Source organism: Pithys albifrons, chromosome 17, assembly GCF_047495875.1.
Source record: "Pithys albifrons albifrons isolate INPA30051 chromosome 17, PitAlb_v1, whole genome shotgun sequence".
NCBI lineage: Eukaryota > Metazoa > Chordata > Aves > Passeriformes > Thamnophilidae > Pithys > Pithys albifrons.
This window is the reverse complement of record NC_092474.1, coordinates 13,055,532-13,080,125: the sequence shown is the minus strand read 5'-3', so window position 1 is coordinate 13,080,125 and position 24,594 is coordinate 13,055,532. Positions and strand designations below refer to the sequence as shown.

Here is a 24,594-nt window from a genome sequence, read left to right as displayed (position 1 = left end):
TCTGAGGGCACACGGTCCCCTCGGTTACACACACGGAGGGCCCGAAGCCGCCCCTCGGCCGGCCCAGCCAGCCCCGTCCCCCCGCCCGGCCGGCAGGCCCCGCACAGCCCTACCAGGTCTCGGATCAGCTGCCCCAGCAGATCGTCGCCATCGCCGGCTCCGTCCCCCGCGGGCTGCCCGGCGGGGCGGGCGGGTGCGGGGCCGCGCAGGGCCGGGGAGCCGCCGGCCAGCAGCCGGCGGGCCAGCGCCAGGTACCCGGGCTCGGCTGGGGGTTCGTCCCGGGGCCGCCGCTCCTCCTGGGGCCGCCGCTCCTCCCGCCGCGGCCGCTTCGGGCCCCGCTCGGCCTCCTCGGGCCGCCCCAGCTCCGCCGGCACCGCGGCCATGGCGGCGGGGCCGCCCCGCGCGGAAACCGCGCCCCGCGCCCGCGCGTTCCGGCACACAACGTTCCGCCGGCGGGGCGGGCCGGGCACGGGGCTGGTGGTGGGGCCGGGATGGGGCAGGGCAGGGCAGGGGATGGGGATGGGGCCGATGGTGGGGCCGGGATGGGACAGGGCAGGGCAGGGGATGGGGATGGGGCCGGTGGTGGGGCCGGCATGGGACAGGGCAGGGCAGGGGATGGGGATGGAGCCGGTGGTGGGGCCGGTGGTGGGGCCGGTATGGGACAGGGCAGGGCAGGGGATGGGGATGGAGCCGGTGGTGGGGCCGGTGGTGGGGCCGGGATGGGACAGGGCATGGAGCAGGGCAGGGAATGGGGATGGGGCCAGGCAGGGGCCGGGGATGGGGATGGGGTCAGTGATGGGGCCAGGGATGGGGTTGGGGAAGGGGATGGGGATGGGGCCGGGAATGGGGCAGGGCGTGGAGCAGGGCAGGGAATGGTGATGGGGCCGGGGATGGGGTCAGTGATGGGGCAAGGGATGGGGCTGTGCTGGGGCTGGGGCAGGGGATGGGGTCAGTGATGGGGCAGGGGATGGGGTCAGGGATGGGCACAGTGTCGGTGCCATCATTTCGCGGTCCCCGCACGAGGATCGCGATGGCGGCCTGAGGGCTTGGCCCAACCCTGCACAGCTGCAGGTGGCAGAGCGGGGCCATGGCGAGGGCAGGGTCGGGCTGGGCTCTGGGCCCTGCTGGGAGCCCTCAATCTCCCCAGCCATGGCTGGGCACGGGCAGGTCCCACTGGGAACCCTCAATCCCCTCAGCCATGACTGGGATAAGGGCAGGTCCCACTGGGAGCCCTCCATCCCCCCAGCCATGGCTGGGCAAGGGCAGGTCCCACTGGGAGCCCTCAATCCCCTCAGCCATGGCTGGGATAAGGGCAGGTCCCACTGGGAGCCCTCAATCCCCCCAGCCATGGCTGGGATAAGGGCAGGTCCCACTGGGAACCCTCAGCCCCTCCAGCCATGGCTGGGATAAGGGCAGGTCCCACTGGGAGCCCTCAATCCCCCCAGCCATGGCTGGGCATGGGCAAGTCTCACCGGGAACCCTCAATGCCCTCAGCCATGGCTGGGATAAGGGCAGGTCCCACTGGGAGACCTCAGCCCCCTCAGCGATGGCTGGGATAAGGGCAGGTCCCACTGGGAGCCCTCAATCCCCCCAGCCATGGCTGGGATAAGGGCAGGTCCCACTGGGAACCCTCAGCCCCTCCAGCCATGGCTGGGCATGGGCAGGTCCCACTGGGAACCCTCAATCCCCTCAGCCTCATGCCCAGCCTGCACAGTTTGTTGCCTGTGGAAGTGGCTGCCCTGGGTGATGAATAAACCCCACTTGGACCATTTTTCCCATTCTGTTCACCAAGTCCAAGCCAAAGCTGGTGGGCAGGGGTGGTCCCCCCACCACGGTGCCCACCACAGCAGCTGGAAGGTGTTTTGCTACTGGGATCACACCCACCTGCTGAGCAGCCACCACAGTCCCAGAGCTTGGGGAGGACACGGTGCTGGCTCAGCACCTCTGCAATGCCAACCCCCCGGTGATCTGAGGTTAAAATCCCAACTGCTGAAGCACAAACCTGGAACTGCTCTCACTTCAGCCTGTCCAGAGCTGCCCAGGGGAGCAGAGAGGCCACGAGTGTTCAGGTCTTCAGTACAGCTTCTGTGGAGTCTTCAAGGAAATAAAGCAGGTGAGTGACCTGCCTGTGTAAGTCCAACAGCTGGTCCTTGCGGGGCACTGGTGAACAGGATAAAGCACAGCCCTTGCTCTCTGCAGCAGCTCCTGCTGGTGAACCCCAACTCTGTGTCCACCTCCAGCTTCCTCAGTGGCCACTTGCTGGTTTTTCTCCTTTGGAGCTCGTTGTTGTTTTTGTAGATTATAAACCCCAACTTAATGAACACAAACAGGTGTTTGTTTTGGATTCCAGGAAGAACTCCAATAACCTCATTTAGGGGAGGAACTCCTATAGGTAGAAACCCTGCAAAGGACTGGTGGGTGAGAGGCTGGACATGACCCAGCCCAGAACCCCCTCCCCATGCCCTGGGCTGGTCCCACAGCGTGGGCAGCAGGGCAGGGGGGATTGTGCCCCTCTGACCCCTCAGGTGAGGCCCCACCTGCAGAGCTGCCCCAGCCCTGGGGACCCAGCACAGGAAGGATGTGGAGCTGCTGGAGAGAGTCCAGAGGAGGCACCAAGATGATCAGAGGGAGGGTGCAGCTCTGCTGAGATAGTTGAGATTGTCCAGCCTGGAAAAGAGAAGGCTTTGAGGTGACATAATTACATCCCCCAGTATCTGAAGGGAGCTGACAAAAAGGATGAGGAGAGACTATTTACAAGGGTCTGGAGTGCCAGGACAAGGGAGAATGGCTCCATACTGACAGAGGGCAGGGTTAGATGGGATACTGGGAAGGAATTCTTCCCTGTGAGGGTGAGCAGGCCCTGGCACAGGTTGGGCAGAGAAGCAGTGGCTGCCCCATCCCTGGCAGTGTCCAAGGACAGACTGGCGGGGCTTGGAGCAACCTGGGACAGTGGGAGGTGTCCCTGCCCATGGCAGGGATGGAATAGGGTGAGTTTAAAGTCCCTTCCAACCCAAACCATTTTTTGATGCTCTGACTTGTGTTCCCTATAAAACAATCACTTGGACTTAGAGGAGGATCTCCCTGGGGTGCACATGCTGCCCATGGTGACCCCTGCCAGGGGAGGGATTGCAGAGCAGGAGCTGCCCCAGTATTGGGATGCAGGGCTGCTCCAAGGAGGGGGGGGTGAGTTGGGAAGAAGGGGAGCCCCAGGAGGGTCTCTCTAGACCCCCTTGCAATACCAGGGTGATTTGCCAAGGAGGTGTCTGCAGTCTCCCAGCAAAGCAGGGGAAAACAGGCAAGTTTGGGGTGATTCCTGCCCCACAGGGAGCTGCAGGGATCCCATGCTGCTGTGCCAGGGCTGGTGTGTGCTGGGAGTCCTGCCTGGGGGTCCCAGCCCCTGTGCTGTGGCATCTGGGGAGGCTCTGCCTGGGGCAGTGGTGGGGGCTGTGCGTTCCTGCCTTGGCCACCCGAAATGTGATCCGAATCCGTAATGCTGTGGGTGATGAAATCGGCTCCAGCTCTGTGTAATCCCCTCACTGCCCCCCTGCATCTCCTCACTGTCCCCTCCTCCAGCCCACGCTGTCTCCTGCATCCTCGCACTGTCCTGCCATCCCCTCGCTGTCCCCTCTATCCCACACTGTCACCTGCATCCCTGCACTGTCCCCTTTATCCCACGCTGTCACCAGCATTCCCACACTGTCATCTGCACCCTGTGCTGTCCCTCTATCCCCCATTGTCCCCTTTATCTCACGCTGTCCCTCCATCCCTACGCTGTCCCTTGGATTCCCACACTATCCCTGGATACCCAAATGTCCCACCACACAAGCACTGTGCCCCCATGTCCCTCCATCCCCACACTATCCCCCTATCCCTATGCTGTCCCATCAGATCCCCACACCACCCCCAGATACCAGAATTACTCACCACACAAACACTGTTTCCCCCACAGTCTCCATGTCCCTCTCTGTCACTGCACTGTCCCTCTATCCCCACACTGTCCCCCCATGCCCACGCTGTCCCCCCATTTCCCCATGTCCCTGCATCCCCACACTGTCCCCCCATGCCCACACTATCTATCCCCACACTGTCCCCCGAATTCTCCATGTCCCTCCATTCCCATACTGTCCCTCCAACCCCACACTCTCCCCATACTCACACTCCACTCTACCCCCACACTCACCCCCATTCACACGCTATCCCCCCATCCCCACACTGTCCCCCTATCCCCACATTGTCCCCCAATGCCCACACTGTCCCCCATCTCCCCACTATCCCCCCCATCCCCACACTGTCTCCCAATGCCCACACTGTCCCCCGCATCCCCACACTATCCCCCCATCCCCCCACTGTCCCCCAATCCCCCCACTGTCCCCCAATCCCCCCACTGTCCCCCCCATCCCCCCACTGTCCCCCCCATCCTCACACTGTCCCCCCCATCCCCCCACTGTCCCCCAATGCCCACAGTCTGTCTATCCCCCCACTGTCCCCCCATCCCCACACTGTGCCCCCATCCCCCCACTGTGCCCCCATCCCCCCACTGTCCCCCAATCCCCCCACTGTCCCCCCCATCCCCCCACTGTCCCCCCCATCCTCACACTGTCCCCCCCATCCCCCCACTGTCCCCCCATCCTCACACTGTCCCCCCATCCCCACACTGTCCATCCCCACACTGTCTGTCCATCCCCACACTGTCCCCCAATGCCCACACTGTCTGTCTATCCCCCCACAGTCCCCCCATCCCCACACTGTCCATCCCCACATTGTTCCCCCACCCCCACACTGTCCCACCAAACTCCCGCAGCCTCCCTGGATACCAGAACTCCCCGCCATCCAATCGCAGTCCCCCATCCCCGCACACGCTCCCCCTTCCCCGCCGCCCCTCCCGCAGCCGCGGCCGAGCCCCGCCCCGCGGGGGATGATGTAACCCGCGGTCCCCCCCGTACCGCTGCCGGTCCCGCCCGCCGCACACTCCTCGGGCTCGGCGGCGAGCGGAGCGCACCCACCATGTGCCCGTGCGCGCTGCGCGGCCCCCCCCGCGCCCTGCAGCCCCTGCGGCCCCGGCCGCGCCGCCCGGCCCGAGGCCGCCGCTCGCCGCGTGGCCGCCCGTCTGCGCCGCCTGGGCGATGAGCTGGAGCAGCGGCGCAAGGCGCGGGCCCGCGGGCCGTCTGCCGCCCGCCGCCTGGCCGCCGTGGCGGGGCTGCTCTGCGCGCTCACGCCCGCGGCCGCGCTGGCCTGGCTGATCCGCAGGAGGAGCCTCTAGGGAGAGCGGCGCCGCACGGAGCGGGGAGCAGGCGGGACGCGCAACAGGTGGGCGCGGGACGGGCCGGGGCGGCGCGGCCGGCGGGGCAGGGCTCGGTGCGCACCGCGGGGTTGGCGCCGGGCGGGGCTCGGGCCGGGGCGGCTCTCGGTGCGGGGTCCGGCCCGGCGGAGCGCGCTGTCCGCGGTACCCGCGGGGCTGAGCCGCGGGCAGGACGGGCGCTGCCGACTCGCCCCACTCCTCTCCTCCTCCTTCTCTCCCTGGGCTGTCGGTACCGGCCCTGTCAGGTCGCACCGATCCCGACCCCTCTCCCTGGGCTGTCGGTACCGGCGCTGCTGCGCCGACCCCTTTCCCTTTCCCTCTCTCCTTCCCTCTCCCTGGGCTGTCGGTACCGGCGCTGCCAGGTCCCACCGACCCCTCTCCCTGGGCTGTCGGTACCGGCGCTGCCAGGTCCCACCGACCCCTCTTCCTCTCTCCTTCTCTCTCCGTGGGCTGTCGGTACCGGCGCTGCCGGGTCGCGCTGACCTCTCTCCCGTCTCTCTCTCTCCTCTCTGTCTCACTCTTCTTCTCCCTCCCTCTCTCCCCCTTTCCCGGGACACGCCAAACGTCCCCTTTGCCCTTCCCCAAACTTTCCGGGCTCTCACCCCCGTGCCTCCCCTCCGCCAGTGCCGTCCATGCGCTCCTGGGGTTGTTTCAGCTCGGGGGATCGGAGCAGGTCCCGCCCCGAGTGCCGGCCCCGGGCGCAGAGGGTGCCCTGCACACCCGTGCCTGCCAAGCCTCCACCCTCTCTTGTCTGTGGAGGAGCTTTCCCTGCGTCCTGCCATCCCTGGTGGGCTCCAAACCCCCGGGTGCTGCAGGGCACCCATCACTAAGGTCGCTGGGTGGTGGGATGGCCCCAGAGGGTCACCCAGGACTTTGGCTGGCTGTGCTTGGCTCTGTGTTATGGATCATGCCTTGCTCAGTGCCCGAGTATCGCCCCCCAAGAGGCTTCCTAAGCCTCTTCCTGGGGAAAAGCACCCAAGCCCAGTTACTGCTGGTTCTGTGCTCCAGAGCCACTGGGCAAACCAGCAGCAGGAAACGGGACATTCCTGGTCCTGTAACCCTCGTTATCACCCTGGTGACACCTCCGGGGGTGGTGGGGACAGCCCTGCAATCCTCAGCCCTGGGAGCACACAGGGATGCTGAGCATACTTGGGGTTACCTCAGGGGTTCTGGGTGCTCTGAAGAGGTCTTTGGATCGTGGATTTGTCCCTGCAGACCTGAGGAGCAAAGGATCTTCTTTTGGGCACTTTAAATTGCATCATAAACATCCCCAGTGTCTGCCTGTGTTCAGGGAAGACTTAAAGCCTGTGTGTAACTTTCAGCATGCACTGATATCCCACCAGCTTGGATAGGGTAGCGTGGAGGGAATGTGGGGATATCAGAGAGTTTAAAAATAAGGTTTTGTAGCAGGTCTGTGTGTTTGCACCGGTATGGGGTGGGCATTGTTGTCATCCATCTGAGCTGCAACTGCTGTGCCTGTCAGGAGGTTCCACAGGTCACCTTTGGAAGGCTTTCTTTGAAAACAAAGCCAGCGGGTTTTATTGATGAATCAAAACCTCAGTTTCTATAAAATCAGGCTCTGGATGGTGCCTGCAGAGCTGTGCCCAGCAAAGCCCCTCGGAGGTGGTGTCAGTGGTGTGGGACTGTGGTCAGGAGCAGAACAAACATATCTCTCCCTTCCCATCAGTTTGCGGCAAGTTTGGTTGTAGTGTTTGGAAACAAACCCGCCCATCTGGTTTGTTGGCCTCTCTGACCTTGAAAAAAGTTGGATTGCAAGGGGGAAGTGCAGTGATCTTCCTTACTTAGTGTCTCAAGTGGCCTTTTCCTTCTCACAAGCCGGGGAATTTCCTCCCTGCCCAGCCTGGGATTTAACCCCATGCAGAGAAGGTGACAGATGAGAATTGCTGGCAAAAAGAGCTCGTGGATCCATTCACCCCCAGCCCAGACTTCCTGGCAATCCCACGAGGCCAAAACTGTTTGGGTTCTTGTTTTTTTTGTAAAGCTTTGCATAGCTTTGTTGGGCAGATACTGTTCTTTCCCCCAGTCTCTTTTGCTGTTGACTCTGAAGCCCTCACCTCCATTTCTGCACTTCAGGCCCACCAATAACCAGTTGCTTATAAACTGCTTTGATGAGGACACTGTGGAAAAGCCAGGCATTATCCCGAGTGCCTCCAGGGCGAGCTCCTCCCGCACCAGCCGTCCTGCCTCGCAGCTTCAAAGGCTGCCTCGCACAGGACCTGCTGAGCTGCCTCCAAGTGCTCGGGGGCTTCGTGGACACAAATACAAATGTAAGCCTGAAAAGAAGATCCTGGTGCGTGATGGGAAGCAGTTTCAGGGATAAAGATGTGAGATGCAGGGATTAACAGTCTCCTGGTTGTCCCTGTGTGCAGCCTGTCTCCTGTCACACTTGCAAGGCACAAGTGACCAAGCTGCTTATGAAAATACAATGGAAACCCAGAATAATTAACTACATCATCTGCACCTCAGTTTCTGGGTTATTTTTGCCATTAAGCATCTTTTCCTCCTGAATAGTAATTTGCTCCCAGCAGTGGAGATTTCTGACTGTCTGCAGTGTCTCAACCTGAGTGGTGCTACAGAGAGCCAAGTTAGACTTAGAGATGAGATAACACAAGACTTTCATTAACTGTGCAGAGTATTTCCAAACAAAATATGTATTTTTCTGCCACCCTCAGAGAACTCTGCAGTGACAATAACACTGTTCTGTGACAAGCTGGAAAATCCAGGCTCTGAGCACTTGTGATCTTAGGATTTCTTGGAAGGGCTGGTAAGAGGAGAGTACCTTGTAGAGTTGAAGAGGGTGCTGCAGAGTCAGCGTTTGTCTTGTGACCTGGTGGTTGCAGAAGGAACAGAGAAGTTAGAGGAAAAGGCAGGTTTCATCTTGGTGTACTCCCTGAGCTCCCCTCCTGCTTTTCCAAGCAGTGGCAGGATTTGTGTTGGCTGTTTCTGCTGTGTATGTGCTGTTTCTGAGGCAGGAGGCTGGTGGTTGTTCCCTCGGGTCCGTGTGGCTTTACACAACAGCGCAGCTCAGGGAGCAATCCTGTGCTCCAGGGAGCCTCTCCTGCTCTCCCAGGCCCTGGGTGATGCCAGTGAGGGCAGGATTAGGGCTGCTGCCTGTCTCCAGCCTGCATCTGTGGACAGAGCCTGGGACTTGGGGCTGAATGCTTTGCAGCTGGCAGCTTTATAATATATAATCTGACATCACCTTGAGATCTCCAACCAGGGCATGAAGTGTAGTTGTCAGGTGCCAGTTTGGCGCACAGTGGCACTTGTATTTTGCTCTGTTAGCTCAGGAGTGGCAGTGTATTAAAATCCAGCCCCACTTGTCCCTGCCAGCTTCCCCAGCCCGGTTCCATGCCTGCTGTGCTGCCAGGAGTTCCCCCCACTGTTTGCTGCGAGGTTTGTGCAGAGCCACTCTGTCCAAAGGCTCAGTGCAGTCAATTATCCGTGTTGCAAACGGGTTGGTAAGATTTCTGGAGGTGGCACACTGAGCTGTGCAGCACAAACGGAGCACCAGAGGCTGTGGAGTTGTGCAGGAGGACAAACATCCAGCATGTTGCTCCCGGTGTGTGTCCCTCACACAAAGAGGCAGCCACTGTGGTTGGTCCTCCTGGATAACCGAGGAGGAAGGAGCTCTTCTCAGTGGCAACAGTCATAGAATAGAATCATAGAATCAGTTGGGTTGGATGAGTCCTCTGAGAAGGCTGGAGAAGGGACTGGAGCACAAGTGCTGTGGGGAGAGGCTGAGGGAGCTGGGGGTGTTCAGCCTGGAGAAGAGGAGGCTCAGAGGTGACCTCAGCACTGTCTGGAACTGCCTGAAGGGAAGTTCTGGCCAGGTGGGGGTTGGTCTCTTCTCCCAGGCACTCAGCAATAGGACAAGGGGGCACGATGGGCTCAAGCTCTGCCAGGGGAAATTGAAGTTGGAGAGCAGAAAAAACTTCTTTGCAGAGAGAGTGCTCAGGCATTGGAATGGGCTGCCCAGAGAGGGGGTGGATTCCCCATCCCTGGAGGTTTTTCAGCTGAGCTTGGCCGTGGCACTGAGTGCCATGATCTGGTAAAGGGACTGGAGTTGGCCCAAGGGTTGGACTTGATGATCTTGGAGGTCTTTTCCAACCCAATCCATTCTATGATTCTATGATTTTATGATCATCAAGTCCAACCCTACTTTAATTGCTAGGTCATGGCACTCAGTGCCACGTCCAGCTCACTTTGAAAACCTTCAGGGATGGGGAATCCACTCCCTCTCTGGGCAGCCCATTCCAATGCCTGAGCACTCTCTCGGCAAAGAATTTCTTCCTGATATCCAACCTAAACCTCCCCTGGAGCCCCTGCCCTCTTGTCCTGCAGTTGGTTTCCTGAGAGAAGTCGCTGCCACCCTCACCCCAACCTCACTGTTGAATTGCTCAAATAAAACCTTCATTGAGTCTGACAATAAACAAGCAGCAGAGTTTTCTCAAACAAGCAGCAGCCAGAAATGGCTCATTCCACAGGTGGGCCGTGGCCACGCTGGACACTCTTTCAAGGAGAAGCAACAGCCCATTTTGCCTGATCCTGTACCCACCCCAAGACGATCAGAGCCACGATGAGGTGGCTGTGACCACCAGCTTTCCCTTGTTCTCTGTCTTAGCAAGAGCTGTGGGACCAACCAGGGATATGTCACAGATGCACTGTTTGTTTTCACAGAGTCCCAGACTATTCTGAGTTGGAAGGGACCCACAAGGATCATCGAGTCCAACTCCTAAGTCAATGGCCCACACAGGGGATTGAACCCATGACCTTGGCATTGTTATAACCAAGTTTTAACCAACCGAGCTGATCTCAGGGTCTCTTCGCGGCAAGATCGGAGCGCAGATGTATTTGTTTTCTGTGTGGGTTCCCTGGTCCTCCTGCTCCGAGTCGTTCTCCTCTTCCTCGCTGTGTTGAACCCCCTCCTAATTGTTTGGCGTGTTGCAGGTCCCCTCTCGCCCCCCGCGGAGATGCTAATGAAGTGTGAGTGTTCTGGGCTAGCGCTGCTCGGGAATTTGTCGGGGCTCTCGCCCAGCCCTGTGTTCTCATTAAGCTGCTGCTGGGCGAGCAGGAAGCGGCGGCGCCTCGTTCCGCCCCTGCCTCCAGCTCTCCCCCAGCAAGCCGAGCCCTTGAATCTATTTTTCTCTTGAAGTGTATCAATAACTGTTATTGTGTTTATTAGGAGTGGGACGCGTGCCAAGCGAGTGGCCCGTGAAATGCATTTAAATCGAGCGGTTCCTCGCTGACACAGTAGCCGGAGCGGAGCTCCCTTTTCCAGCTGCTCCGGGGGCTGAGCTCAGACTCTCGCCCAGCCTCGTGGAGATGCTGCCCAAACGCGGCTTTGCCTGCTCTCCCTGCTTAAGGGTCAGCCAGGGAAGTGCTGGGATGAGACACGGGACCCCCCACCGGAGTCGCTTCGTGCCCATCCCGCTCTGCGCTCCCCTGACTTTTCTTTTTTGTAAACACCGGATTAGCAAATTGTGGGACAAACCAGTCGGATTTAAGGTTGGAGAATTCAAAGTAATTGTCTGTTAATGGTCTCTTCTCTCAGGCAAACAAGAGGGCAGGGGCTTAAGCTCTGCCAGGGGGCGTTTAGGTTGGATATCAGGAAGAAATTCTTTACAAAGAGAGTGCTCAGGCATTGGAATGGGCTGCCCAGAGAGGGGGTGGATTCCCCATCCCTCGAGGTTTTTAAAGTGAGATTGGCCGTGGCACTGAGTGCCATGATCTGGTAAAGGGACTGGAGTTGGACTTGATGATCTCGAAGGTCTTTTCCAACCCAATTGATTCTACGACAAAGCAGCGGGATGTGTCGGGGCTGGCTGAGGTGTCTTTGCAACCATCGGCAACCAGAGGTGGCGTCTCACAACCTTAAGAGGTGCAGTGGCTGAGAGGAACTTTCTGAGAGGTCTTCCTGAATGTCCAGGTAGAGAGAGATACATCCCAAAAGGAATATTGGCTCTCATGAAAAATTACAAAGCAAGTTAATTTTTTCTTATCACTTCAATCCACATTTTCAGTAGACATTGCTATTTTCATACAGGAACTCGGCTATAATTCCTTTTATTTTATAAGTAAATGAAAGGTGTTGATATTTGTGGACAGCCACCCCACCTAAAGTTTTCAGCCTTTTAAGAATGACACGTAAAATAGTTTTTCAGCAGCTCTACACAAGTGATGTGCTGCTCCCTTTCCAAGTGACTATCCACCCCAGTATTACAAATGGGATGTAGTTTGGCTTTCCTTGGCCTGTTTCAGACCCAAAGTACCAAATTTCCCCCTGTCTGCCGAGTGCCTGTTGTGGGAAATTTGGAGTAACTCCACTGAAGTCAATTGGGTTGCCCTGGATTTACGGTGCTGTAAATGAGATCAGAATTTGGCTCAAAGTGTATCCCATTAATGAGTCAGATACTGGCAGAGCAGCCAATATGCACCCAGAAATGGCTTTAACACAGCCCAGGATATTCAGAATTGGTTTATTGAGAGATGGGCTGAAGGCCAGGATTCTGGGATTCTCTTTTATTCTTTCCATGCAATTCACCTTCATGCAAAGGCCAGCACGAGGCTGATGCAAAACTTAAGAGCCATTTAAGCTCTTCGAATGGGGCTTGTGAGATGCATAAACATTGTGCTGAGCTCTCTGCCTGCCCCGGGGCAGATTTACCGCCGGGAGTTCAAGGCCTTCTAGGATTTATCAACTTTTACAGGTTTTTATAGATTTTTCTATACGTTAAGTGACACGGAGAGACAGTTTGTGAAATACAGCGACAGCACAGATGATCTGTGGCTGGCCACGGATGGCACAGCAGGACAAGGGTTCATGGATGGCAGCTGGGAGTGCTGCTACAGGAGGAATGATAAATAAGGATTAGATGGTTTGGCTTCAGAGGAAATCCTTCAATCAGCCCCTGAACTCTATTCCAGTGTAACGTGAGGAAATACCTCACTCCTGGGGCTGCTGCTCCGTGTGTCTCACACCCAGCTCGGGCTGTGCCCTGCTCTGCCAGCCCAGCTGTCCTGAGGGGGGAGTGTTGGCATCCTGTGTGTGGAGTGCAGGTGCCCAAATCCCCTCCGGGTGGTGTTTCTCAGGTCTGGAGAGATCTGTGGTGCTGTGTGTGTGTCCCTGCATTGCTGGTGGAGATCCCCGGAGTGAGGAGGGCTGTGTGCTGGACACATTTCAGCCTCTGGGCTGTTCTTCACAGCTCTTCCTCAAATCTCTGTGCCCAGCTCTGTGGGTTTGTGTGGCCAGCGTTGTCATGTTTGTGCTTTCTCGGGAGGAGAACCTCTTTCCTTTGTACCATCTGCCAAAAAACCCAAGTAGCTCTGCAGAAACACTTCGAGCTGGAGGTGTGGGAACGTGTGAGCAGAGATAGAGCAGCCCCAGGAGTGTGCCTGGCAGGTGTCCTTGGTCACAGGGAGGGGTGGGAATTGTGCTCCAGTCGGGATGATTAGTCCTTCAGATTCCTCAGACTAGAAAGCAAGGCTGGAAACGGGGAGGAAGAGCTTGGAATTGTCACATCCTGTGTGCACAGCTGGCAGTCACTGGGATAAAGCAGATATGGTTCAGTCTCCTGGGGCACAACCAAAGACACTCCAGGTTGCTGGAACAGGCACTGCCCAGGCTTCCCGGGGTGGTGGGCACGGCCCCAAGGCTGCCAGAGCTCCAGGAGGGTTTGGACAATGCTCTGAGGGTGAGATTGCTGGGATGTCTGTGCTGGACCAGGGGTTGGATCCTTGTGAGTCCCTTCTCACTCAGGATATTCCATAATTCTAGAGGTCAGGGAGTGTTTGGGCAATGCTCTCACATGCTGGGATTTGGGGACTGGGGGGACTTTGGGAGTTGTCCTGTGCAGGTCCACGAGTTGGGTGGATGACCCTTGTGGGTCCCTTCCCACTGGGGATATTCTGTGGCAGCACCAGAATTTGGCTCCTGTGCTGAATGCTCAGCCCTTCTCAGAGGCAGCAGTGCTGTGTCACAACAACCTTCCCGCTGGAGTGGCCAGGAGGGAGGTGATTCCAGAGGGAGGCCACTCAGGATCTGCCCCAGAGCTGTTTGCCAGCCCTGCCGACCCCCCCCCCCCCGACTCTGCCAGCCCTGCTGACCCCCCCCCCCCCGACTCTGCCAGCCCTGCTGACCCCCCCCCCCGACTCTGCCAGCCCTGCTGACCCCCCCCCCCGACTCTGCCAGCCCTGCTGACCCCCCCCCCCCGACTCTGCCAGCCCTGCTGACCCCCCCCCCCCGACTCTGCCAGCCCTGCTGACCCCCCCCCCCGACTCTGCCAGCCCTGCTGACCCCCCCCCCCCCGACTCTGCCAGCCCTGCTGACCCCCCCCCCCCCCGACTCTGCCAGCCCTGCTGACCCCCCCCCCCCCCGACTCTGCCAGCCCTGCTGACCCCCCCCCCCCCGACTGTGCCAGCCCTGCTGACCCCCCCCCCCCGACTGTGCCAGCCCTGCTGACCCCCCCCCCCCGACTGTGCCATCCCTGCTGACCCCCCCCCCCCCGACTCTGCCAGCCCTGCTGACCCCCTGACCGACTCTGCCAGCCCTGCTGACCCCCTGACTGACTCCGGAGCTGCTGCAGTTGCAGCGTCAGAGCCTCTCCCTCCTCTCTCGCACCCGGGTGAAGTCACCTCATCCCTGGGGTGTGTCTCAGCTCATTGTCACAGTCCACAGACCTGCCAGGGCTGGTGCCACCAACACCAGGGATAAATGTTGGGAAATGGGAATTTCAGAGCAGATGCCCCTGGGGCTCCTCTGCTGCTAATTTGCACTTAGATGGGTGCCTTTTTCTGAGCACTTTATTAATTAAGGCTCGCAGCCCACCTGTGAGGCAAATAAGTTATTACTGCCCTCATTTTCCAGCAGAACTGAAGCATTGGTTTGCCCAGGGCCACAAATCTAATCAGTGGCAGATCCAGGAATGAGGGAGCTCTTCCAGTCTCCTGTGAAACTCCAAGCACCCCTGTAACAGAATTAATGCCTTCCCTAGAAGTGAACATTTTGTTAAGGTGATGGGGATGAGGATGGAGCACCCAAAAGAGGAGTGAGCCTTGTGGAGTGAGAGCTCACCAGAAATCCTGCCCAGGGCTAAAGGCATCACCTCCTGTGCTGAGCCACAAACCCTCCTCCCCATAAATTCTGTACCTCTCCTTGTCCTGAACTTCAGAGGAGGGTTCAGGCATAAATTTAAGAGAAGCTTTTATTGTACCCAGTGCATCAACATAATTAACACCCAATTCTTTTTTGCTTTCTTAGGCTGGAGCAAACCCTGTGCCCTTGGAGAAAATTGTTTCCCCTTTTCCTCCAGGGAATCCAGAGCCTGAGCAGCAGCTGTGAAGGGTGGAGATAAAGAAAGAAGTGGGAGATGCTGGAAGTGCTTTGGGCGACGTGAAGAAGGATTTGCACGGCAGGAGCTGTTCAAGGGCCCAGCAGCAAACCAGAGACACAAAAAATGCTTATATATAGAAGAATGTAAACCCTCCTGTATGCAGAGTTGACGTGCATGCCTCGTGAGAACGTAAGCCACAGTCCCTGTAGGTGCCGCTGGTGTGACCCCGGGGTTGGTGATGTCCCTGCTGGGCCACCGCCCCCTCTCCCCGCCCCCTGCTCATGGGGACATGCGGCAGGGGGGGCAAAGTGCCCTCTCCATCCCCAGTCAGGAATCCCTCGGGATCCCGAGCTCGGTGGGGAGCGCTCGGACAGCGGGTTGTGTGTGTAAATATTGATGCTCTGGCACCAGGTGGGAGCAGCTTTTCCTCCTCTGACTTTAGTTCCTCTGGTGCTACATTTAATATTTGTCTGGGGCTAAACTGCCTCTCTGTGGTGCTACAGTTTCCCCAAGAGGATGTTCAGAAACGTGGGACAAGGAAAGATCTATTTTGGTTATTAAGATTTATACACAAGATAGCAAAAAAAATAAGACTTGTTGAGAAGGTGCTATTTTTTTTTCCTTTCAATCTCTGCAGAAACTTAAGACAAAACAAATAATCTACCCCAGAACTTTATAAAACTCTTTTTTTTCTTTGGAGCAGTTCTTTTTCTTTTGACAGTTTGGAGCTTGGGAAGCAGCACTCACTGAGGTGGAAAGGACACAGCAGCTCTTTCCACTGCAGTGTGCACATCAAAGTCTGCTGGTGCAGCATTTCCTGCAACTCCAGAGCTGGGAATTCTCCTGGATGGTGATTTAAGCAGCCCCAAATCCTGGGAACCAGGGAAGAGAACTCTAACCACTAGAGCAGGGGATAAGAGGAGAACTTGGCCTTAGAAATCAAAGGGCTTTCTCAGTCTAGTACTGAGCACTTTTTTCCTTGCAGCCAAAACTACCTGTCAGGCTTCGGGTCCCTCCCAGATCCCACTTACAGGGATGCACAGTTTTTTAGAAACATTTTTCCAAGCTTTGGATATTTGCACCGGAAAATTCCCCCTCCCACGGCAGGGGGGGCATTTTCAAAGAATGTTAGAACCCGATTTCCAGAGGAAGTTTGGCTCTTTCTCTTGTAGAGACCCTTCCTCCCCCTTGCCCAGCCCAGGAAGAAGCCGAGTGTCCAGCCAGCCCTTGCACTTTCACTGCTGCAGGAAAAAGGTTTCCAAACAATCTGAAGGCTGAATTCTCCCTTTATCAGAGATTCCCCGTGGAGTCTGAGCCCCTGCACACACATTCCTGGGTGTTACTGATCCGAGTCAAGCCCCGAAGAGCAGCAAGAGCAGCTTGTTCCTGGTGGGGAGCCTTGCCCTGCCCCGGGGCTGTGCTGGGAGGGGTCCTGGAGCTCCCTGGAATTCCTTCATAGCCTTTGGATGCTCTCAGGAGCACAGGGAAACATTCCCCTGCCAGTTCTGGCCTGGTGCTCATCAACCCTGAGCATCCTGACCCCCCTCCCAGCTCAGTCTCCTCCTGCAGTAAGTACAAATTCTTCTGGCAAAAGGAGGAGCCTCAGCTGATTCCAGCAGCACTGCCAGTGCTGGACTGGGCAGAGTCTTAAAAATGCAAATTCCTGCGAATCACTCGAGTGTGGAATTGTGTGTGTGGAGTCACACAATCCCATTTGAACAGGGATCATCCATGGGGAAGGCTGGATGTGGCTGGAGAGGACACACCCTCCTTGCCCAGCTGGGTCACCTCCTCAGAGGGCACAGATTCCTCATCTGCATCAGCTCTGAATGTAACAAACTCCTCACCTGGAATGTGGGTTATCCCATTTTCCCTGTGCATTGCCCCTGGTTCTCCTGCCCTGCTCCTGTTGGGCCTCCAGGTCCTTCCCACAGAACCCATTCCCTGAAACAGCAGCAGAGTGATGGAAAAGGGAAGGAGGTTCAGTCCTTGCCGTGGAGGCCCCACCTCGGCAGAGCCCCCCGAGCCAGTGATCAGCCTTAGCTGCAGTGGTTGGCTGTTCTCCCTCTGTCCTATCCCTCTGTAAAATTCCCAGACCTCAGAACTGCCAGGGGATTGTTCTCCTGGGAGGTTCCAAACAGGCAGCAAAAAAGTTAAAGCCTCGTGGTGCTGCCCCGTGTGACTCTCACGGCACAACCAAATCCCTGCTGCTTCCCAGGTGGGATCCAGAGCAGCTCCAGTGCCCCAGATCCTGCTTCAATCCTGATTTGCTTCACTTTCGTGGTTCCAAACTGGATGTTTAGCGTGAGCCGAGGGTTGATTTTGGAGTTTTATAGCCAGAATTCCCTGTACAGAACTGGAATTCCTTCCTAGAGGGTATGGATTTGTCAAAGCCTTACATTTTCTGGTGTAATTGCTATTGTCGAATGCCTCCGTTTTTTTGACAAGGGGTGTTTTTATCCTTTTTAGAAGATCTGCTTTACCCCTGGTTGATGTTTGTACTGGAAAGGGAAGCATGTTGTGACCTCCCTGTGAATTCCCTGTGACTTCCCTGTGACTCCCCATCCCGGGCAGTGTCTGTGCCCTCCCCGTGGGCAGGAAACCAGCACAGTTCCTCTCTCGCCCTTTTGTTTGCTCACAGCAGCCCTGGGTTTGCATCAGCTGGGAAGGGAGAGCAGGGAGGGCTCTCCAAAGGGAAGAAACCCCAGAGCCGGCTCGGGTTTCAGCGCGCTGAGCTCACTGTCTGCGCCGCAGGGAAAGTCGGCATGAATTTTTAACGCAGCTCCCGGCACAGGCTGGAACTCCACATTCCCAGGGGCAAAATCAGCCCGGTGTGGGCTGCCCATCAGCTCCTGTGCTGCTGCCCAGTGCCAGGCTGCCCCCTGGGCACACCCAGCACAGCAATCCCACAGTCCTCCCTCTTCTCTCAGAGTTATTGTGAGTAGTGAAAAAATAAGGAATGGGCTGGGCCTCCTGTCAGACACTCCCGTGCCCAGGAGAGGCATCGGCCAACACAAACGTGCAGCACATCACCCAGAGCAGGGAATGGGCAGTGGGGAGGGAGGGAAACACAGCCCAGTCCTGCTGCAGAGCCCAGGCAGGAATTCACAGACAGAATAGTGAGAGATTCACAGACTATTCTGAGTTGGAAGGACCCACAAGGATCATCAAGTCCAACTCTTCAGTCAATGGCCCACACAGGGGATTGAACCCATGACCTTGGTGTTATTAGAGCCAAGTTTTAACCAACTGAGCTGATCTTAGGGTCAATTCCCCTCCTTTAGCCAAGCCCTGCCAAAGCAATCCCTTAAATCACAAACACTTCTTGAAGCAATTTCATCTGATTTGGGAGTTTGGTTTGTTTCTGTATCACACTACAATTACAGGGGCCTTAAACCCCCAGCAGAAGCAGAGGCTGTACCTGCTCACCAAACCCACTGCAAACAACTGGTTAAACTGGTGCAGGTCTTTGTGCCCACACACAGCCTGGAATGAGGCATTTCCCTGCTGGAAAACTGCACTGCCACGTGCAAAAAGGCACCTGATGGGGCACAAAAGGGCATCTCCCTCAGTACTGAATGTTCTACCAGTGGTTTCAAACACCTGTCCAGGGCCTCGACAGGAGTCTGCCATGTGACACACACTCCTTGTCCATGTCCAAACCTCTGGCTGTTTCCCACCTCCACAGCAGGTGAACAACATCTGCACAACGTTCCTTAGAGCCACTTTGCTCCCAGCAAATCTGATGTTCAATCCAGGCTTCAAACCCAACCCCGTTCCTGTCACCCCACACAAGGGAGGAGACACCACCGTGCCCATTTAACATCCAGGAGATGGGGAGTGTAAATAACAAGGGAATTGGGGAGTGCAGATAACATGGGGATGGGGAGTGCAGATAACATGGGAATTGGGGAGTGCAGATAACATGGGAATTGGGGAGTGTAAATAACAAGGGAATTGGGGAGTGCAGATAACATGGGGATGGGGAGTGCAGATAACATGGGAATTGGACTTTCTTAGGACCTGCCAGCCTGAGTGGAGGGGAGGGATCCTCATGTGCTGCTCCTGCCTCAGGCTTCCAGCCCTGTCCCAGTTGGAATGTGTGACCCCTCACATTCCAAAGGCACCTTTGCCCATCCCACAGGTACAGCCCCCCCTGTTCCCTCTGCCAGTGCCCCTGGCTTGGATCCCACTCCACCTGCAGCACAAGGATCTGCCATATCCCAACTGCACATGGCACTTCAGGCACAGCTCTGTCCTTACAGGGCTGGGCAAAGCTGCTGTTCCAGTCCTGCTCCAGCATGCCCAGTCCCCATCTCCAGGAAAGCCACAAAACACAAACCAAGTGGGTTTTTTTTTCCTGGCAATATTTATTTGAATACAGGAGTGAGTTTTGATGTGACTCCAATCCAACTTCAGGTGTTCACTGAGCAGGAAAACCCAAGGGCTTGAGTTCCCTGAGGGCTTTAATATTTACAGAAATGACTTTGAAGCTTGATAAATATTCACTGAAAGCATCTGGGGATTAAATAGCCATTAGAAGTGATACCCATTATTAGTTACACCCTTTATTAGTTACACCATCAGTAGTTACAGCAGAGCAAACCCAGGGTTGGTTTATGGGTATTTACAGCAATCACCTCTCCAGGCAATTTGACCACCACAGTTTATCCCAAAAACCCTCCCACCATCACTAGTCCTTTGGACACTGCAAACTTCCCAGTGTCTCCCAGGTCCATGGCTAAGGGAATGACATGGATGACAGGCAGGGAATGCACAATTCCTTGCACACTTGGATGTAACTCCAGCAGAGTCACTGTGCAGGTTTCCACCTCCCCAAAGCAAGAGCAGAGCCCACAGAGGCTCCTGGTCCTGCTTGGATGGGGCTTCTCTCTTTTGTAAAAGGAATTTCATATGTCGAGACTCTTTGTACATATTTATAAGGACTTTATTAAAAAAAAGAAAAATAACTGTTCAATGGCAAAAAAAGGCTCCGGTTTTTATTTCCTCTCTGAGAGAAATTTCCTCCCACAGCCCTGTTTTCCCATGGAAATCATCAGTTTCCCAACACCTGCCATTGGAAATGAAGGTTGGATGTCCAAGTGTCATGTTCTAGGAGAGGGTTGAATCATCCTCCCCCAAAAAACCTCTAAGAATGTAAAACACATTCCCACACTTGGCCCTTAATTTCCTGCCTTATCACCAAATAAAAAGCTTATTTTGGAGCAGTTTATCCCACACTTCTGTAGTGTTGGGCTCCTCCTGACCTTCTCCTACACTTGTCCAAACATGTTTTCCAGGAGCCTTTAGGAAGAGAAAGAAATCAGAAGTGGCTTTTCCAATAGTTTGAAAGCAGAAACACCAACCCTTTGGTTCCCTGGCACTGCCCTGCAAACTGGCACTGAGGCCCTTCACAATCTGCTGCCCAGGGATTCACTGTTCTCCCTTGTCCCAGTGAATGTACCAGCCTGTCACACAGAGCAACACTGACAGCCTCATTTCCTGCCTCTCTGAACTCCCTCCCCCATCCCACACGGGCCATTCCCTTGGCAGAGAGCAACCAGATTCCTTGGCTTAATTCCCCACTTTCACAGGATCCTTCTGACAAATCAAATCCCTTTGTTTTGGAAAGCAAAACTTTTCCCCCTCTGCTTCCTTGTCTCCCACAAGCCACATTTGGACTCCTCCCTGCTCGGGCTCTGCCTCCCACCACCCCTCCCTCCAGCCACACCAAACAATTCCTTCCAAAGAAATGCGGAGCTTTAATCCTGTTACCAACAGCTCCTGTTTGCTTTAATCCTCCCCCTGAGGAGTTCCAGCCAGCACAGACTGGGGCTCATCTCCCCCAGGGGCTCTCACCTCAGCCAGTCTCATGGCAAGGAGCTGGGAAGATGCTGCAGCTCCTGAGGAGGCACATCCCAGTGTGGGGAGGTGGTTTGGGGACAGGGAGAGTTCCAGGACAAGGAGCAGCTCCCTTTGGCTGCAGCACCTCGACAGAGACCAGCAGGGGCATGGGAAGGGCTTAATTCCCTGCAGACACAGGGCCCTAAAATCTCAGAATGGATTGGGTTGGAAAAGACCACCAAGATCATCAAGTCCAACCCTTGGTCCAACTCCAGTCCCTTTACCAGATCATGGCACTCAGTGCCACGGCCAAGCTCAGCTGAAAAACCTCCAGGGATGGGGAATCCACCCCCTCTCTGGGCAGCCCATTCCAATGCCTGAGCACTCTCTCTGCAAAGAAGTTTTTTCTGCTCTCCAACTTCAATCTCCCCTGGCAGAGCTTGAGCCCATCGTGCCCCCTTGTCCTATTGCTGAGTGCCTGGGAGAAGAGACCAACCCCCAGCTGGCCACAACTTCCCTTCAGGCAGTTCCAGACAGTGCTGAGGTCACCTCTGAGCCTCCTCTTCTCCAGGCTGAACACCCCCAGCTCCCTCAGCCTCTCCCCACAGCACTTGTGCCTCCTCCAGGCTCCAGCTTTCCCTGCTGCAGGACCCAGGCAGGTCCTGGCTGGTAGTGGGGCTGCTTTTCCAGCCAGAGAGCTCAGCCTGGAGTGGCTGCCCCAAGGAGCAGGTGCAGAGACACCTCAGTTTGTGGGATGCTCCTGGTTTGGAGCTGCACTTTCCACCCAGACAAATCCGACTGGACTTTCCCACTGATCCCCCTGTTTGCTGGGAAATCAGAGAGTCTCAAGGAAATTAGAGGAGAGACATTCCCCAGGAAAGGAAGTGTCATTTCCAGCTTTATTTGCATGGTCCTTTCCAGTCCCCTGGGATTTTACTGAGGGCAGCAGGTGCCACTGGTGGAACCAACTGCAAACCTGTGGCTGCTGGGACAGGACATGTCTCCAACCCCAGGGGAGATTCGGGCATGAGGTTCTGAAGCACTGCTTGGGAAGAGCTCTCAGAGGTTCTGTCCAATCCAAAGGTGTGAATTCAGGGAATCTGGGGCCATGTGATGGGATGCACCTCAGCAGGGGCCTGAGCCAACGACAGCTTTGTCCAGCACATCAGGAAATCCACAGCTCATTGCCTTGTCCACACCAAAAGGACAGGAGAACAGGAGACAGCCCAGGCAGTTTATAGCCATGCAAGCTCAAGAAAAATCCTTGGCTGTAGCTGAGCCATGAGTTTGCCACAGCACAAACCATGTCCTGCATTTGAGGCTGAACATCCTGGCGAGGGACAATTGTTGTGTTGGCTCCTGCAGGGACAGAGCTGGAGGACAGACTGGCAGCAAACACACAGGCAGCTGAATGGAGCCAGGGGATGGGTTTCCCTCTGCACGTTCCTCCAGGGGTCAGGAGCCCTGTGTCAGTGCCTGGAGGTGGGCAGAGTGGTGCCAGGTGTCCTGGTCTCAGGGGGTGGGCAGAGGTGGTGCAGGGCCCAGTCAGTACACCTGGAGGTGGCAGAGGTGGTGCCAGGTGTCCTGGTCTCAGGGGGTGGGCAGAGGTGCAGGGCCAGGTGTCCTGGTCTCAGGAGGTGGGCAGAGGTGGTGCCAGGTCTCATGGTCTCAGGAGATGGGCAGAGGTGATGTAGGGCCTAGTCAGTACATCTGGAGGTGGCAGAGGTGGTGGCAGGAGTCGTGGTTTCAGGAGGTGGGCAGAGGTGCAGGGCCCTCTCAGTACCTGCAGGTGGGCAGAGGTGGTGCCAGGTGTCCTGGTCTCAGGAGGTGGGCAGAGGTGGTGCCAGGTGTCCCATCAGTACCTGTAGGTGGGCAGAGGTGGTGCCAGGTGTCCTAGTTTCAGGAGGTGGGCAGAGGTGCAGGGCCCTCTCAGTACCTGCAGGTGGGCAGAGGTGGTGCCAGGTGTCATGGTCTCAGGAGGTTGGCAGAGATGGTGCCAGGTGACCTGGTCTCAGTACACCTGCAGGTGGGCAGAGGTGGTGCCATCCTTCCAGCAGCGCAGGGTCTCCACGGTGACGGAGCGGCACAGCGGGCACGTCTTCTCACGGTCGAACCACAGGCACAGACACTCCTCACAGAACACGTGCTGGGGACACAGGGCAGTGTCACCCCCATGGGGACACAGGGCAGGACAGGCACAGACACTCCTCACAGAACACGTGCTGGGGGACACAGGGCAGTGTCACCCCTGTGGGTGGGGACACAGGGCAGGACAGGCACAGACACTCCTCACAGAACACGTGCTGGGGGACACAGGGCAGTGTCACCCCCATGGGGACACAGGGCAGGACAGGCACAGACACTCCCCACAGAACACGTGCTGGGGACACAGGGCAGGACAGGCACAGACACTCCCCACAGAACACGTGCTGGGGGACACAGGGCAGTGTCACCCCTGTGGGGACACAGGGCAGTGTCACCCCTGTGGGTGGGGACACAGGGCAGGACAGGCACAGACACTCCCCACAGAACACGTGCTGGGGGGCACAGGGCAGTGTCACCACCATGGGGACACAGGGCAGGACAGGCACAGACACTCCCCACAGAACACGTGCTGGGGGACACAGGGCAGTGTCACCCCTGTGGGTGGGGACACAGGGCAGGACAGGCACAGACACTCCTCACAGAACACATGCTGGGGGACACAGGGCAGTGTCACCCCTGTGGGTGGGGACACAGGGCAGTGTCACTCCCATGGGGACACAGGGCAGGACAGGCACAGACACTCCCCACAGAACACGTGCTGGGGGACACAGGGCAGTGTCACCCCCATGGGGACACAGGGCAGTGTCACCACCGTGGGTGGGGACACAGGGCAGGTCACCTCCCCAGCAGGGAGGGATCCAGAGCACTGGGAAGTAAATCCAGCAGCACCAGCACAGCAGTTTGCCAAAGCTGATGATTTACCATTTCTTAATGTGGCACTAACAGAGACATTAAAAGGCCTATAGGACATCTGGGCTGACAGAGTAGAGAGAGGTTTTCTCTGCCATGTTTCCACCCTCAGTTCCCTGAGTTATTTGAGCCTTTACTTTCACCCTTGCCCCCCCTGCTTTATTCTGCTCCAGTTTCTCCTTTGCCATAAATGCCAGTTTTCCCCACTTATCTCCCCTCTGGTTCCTGGACTGAGCCCCCCCTGGGCTCTCCCTCCCCTGGTGTCACCAGGGCTGGCTCTCCAGCTCACACCACCAGCCTGGAGGGGCAGGAATAGGGCAAGGAGAGAGTATGAGGAGCTGTGAGAAGCTGAGACCTCACTTCATGTGGAGCCAGCAGAAATGTCACTCCTCAAAACATCAGCTCTGGCACCAAGGCAGCTTCTCTGGGGCTCCCAGCTCAGGCACATCTGCACAGATGTTCCCAACAATGCTGAGAGGCACCTTGGATGCACAGGAGACCTGTTTACTTTAATTTGGTAACCCTGTTATCTAATGGGAAAGTTAAAGCTCTCCAAAAACAGGCTCCTGAGCTTTATTTTGACACCACAAAAGAGCTCACATCCCACCACCTCCATTCCCTGTGCCTGGAGTTTTCCTGTTCATGCCTCCAGAGCAGCCAGAGAACCTCCAGGATGCAGAATTCCAATCCCAACAGACAAAGCCTGCCTGAGTTACAACCAAGTGAAGGGAAAACCCTGGGGCAGCATCTCCAGCCTTGCCATGAGCTCCTCTGTACCTGAACAGAGTTGCTCAGGGGCCAGGAACCCCTGGGTATCCAAACCAGGGCAAGAAACACCCCCAGGACCCAAATGCCAGGGCAATAAACACCACCAGGACCCAAATCAGGGCAAAAAACACCACCAGGACCCAAACCAGGGCAATAAACACCACCAGGACCCAAATCAGGGCAAGAAACACCACCAGGACCCAAATGCCAGGACAATAAACACCACCAGGACCCAAATCAGGGCAAGAAACACCACCAGGACCCAAATCAGGGCAAAAAACACCACCAGGACCCAAATCAGGGGAAGAAACACCCCCAGGACCCAAATCAGGGCAAGAAACACCCCCAGGACCCAAATCAGGACAATAAACACCC

At 56.7% G+C, this 24,594-nt stretch overlaps 3 protein-coding genes across 4 annotated transcripts in view; 1 reads left to right on the top strand and 2 right to left on the bottom strand.

The window, feature by feature from the left end:
- The window catches only part of FBXW8 (F-box and WD repeat domain containing 8), a 68,837-nt gene extending 68,437 nt beyond the window's left edge, over positions 1-400 (bottom strand). For both annotated transcript variants that reach the window (XM_071572249.1, XM_071572250.1), the window contains exon 1: positions 114-400. In XM_071572249.1, coding sequence (XP_071428350.1) covers positions 114-383 — 270 coding nt within the window. In that variant the 5' untranslated portion in view covers positions 384-400. The remainder of the gene's footprint in view (positions 1-113) is intronic.
- On the top strand, positions 382-19,829 carry HRK (harakiri, BCL2 interacting protein). Its single transcript, XM_071572411.1, has 4 exons — positions 382-480; positions 2,024-2,113; positions 4,940-5,307; positions 14,580-19,829. Exons 1-3 carry the CDS (start codon positions 382-384, stop codon positions 5,258-5,260), a joined length of 510 nt encoding a protein of 169 aa, XP_071428512.1. The 3' UTR covers positions 5,261-5,307; positions 14,580-19,829.
- RNFT2 (ring finger protein, transmembrane 2) overlaps positions 19,015-24,594 on the bottom strand; it is a 36,108-nt gene continuing 30,528 nt past the window's right edge. The window contains exon 11 of the mRNA XM_071572050.1: positions 19,015-22,642. Within this exon, the coding sequence (XP_071428151.1) occupies positions 22,508-22,642 (135 nt within the window). The 3' untranslated portion in view covers positions 19,015-22,507. The remainder of the gene's footprint in view (positions 22,643-24,594) is intronic.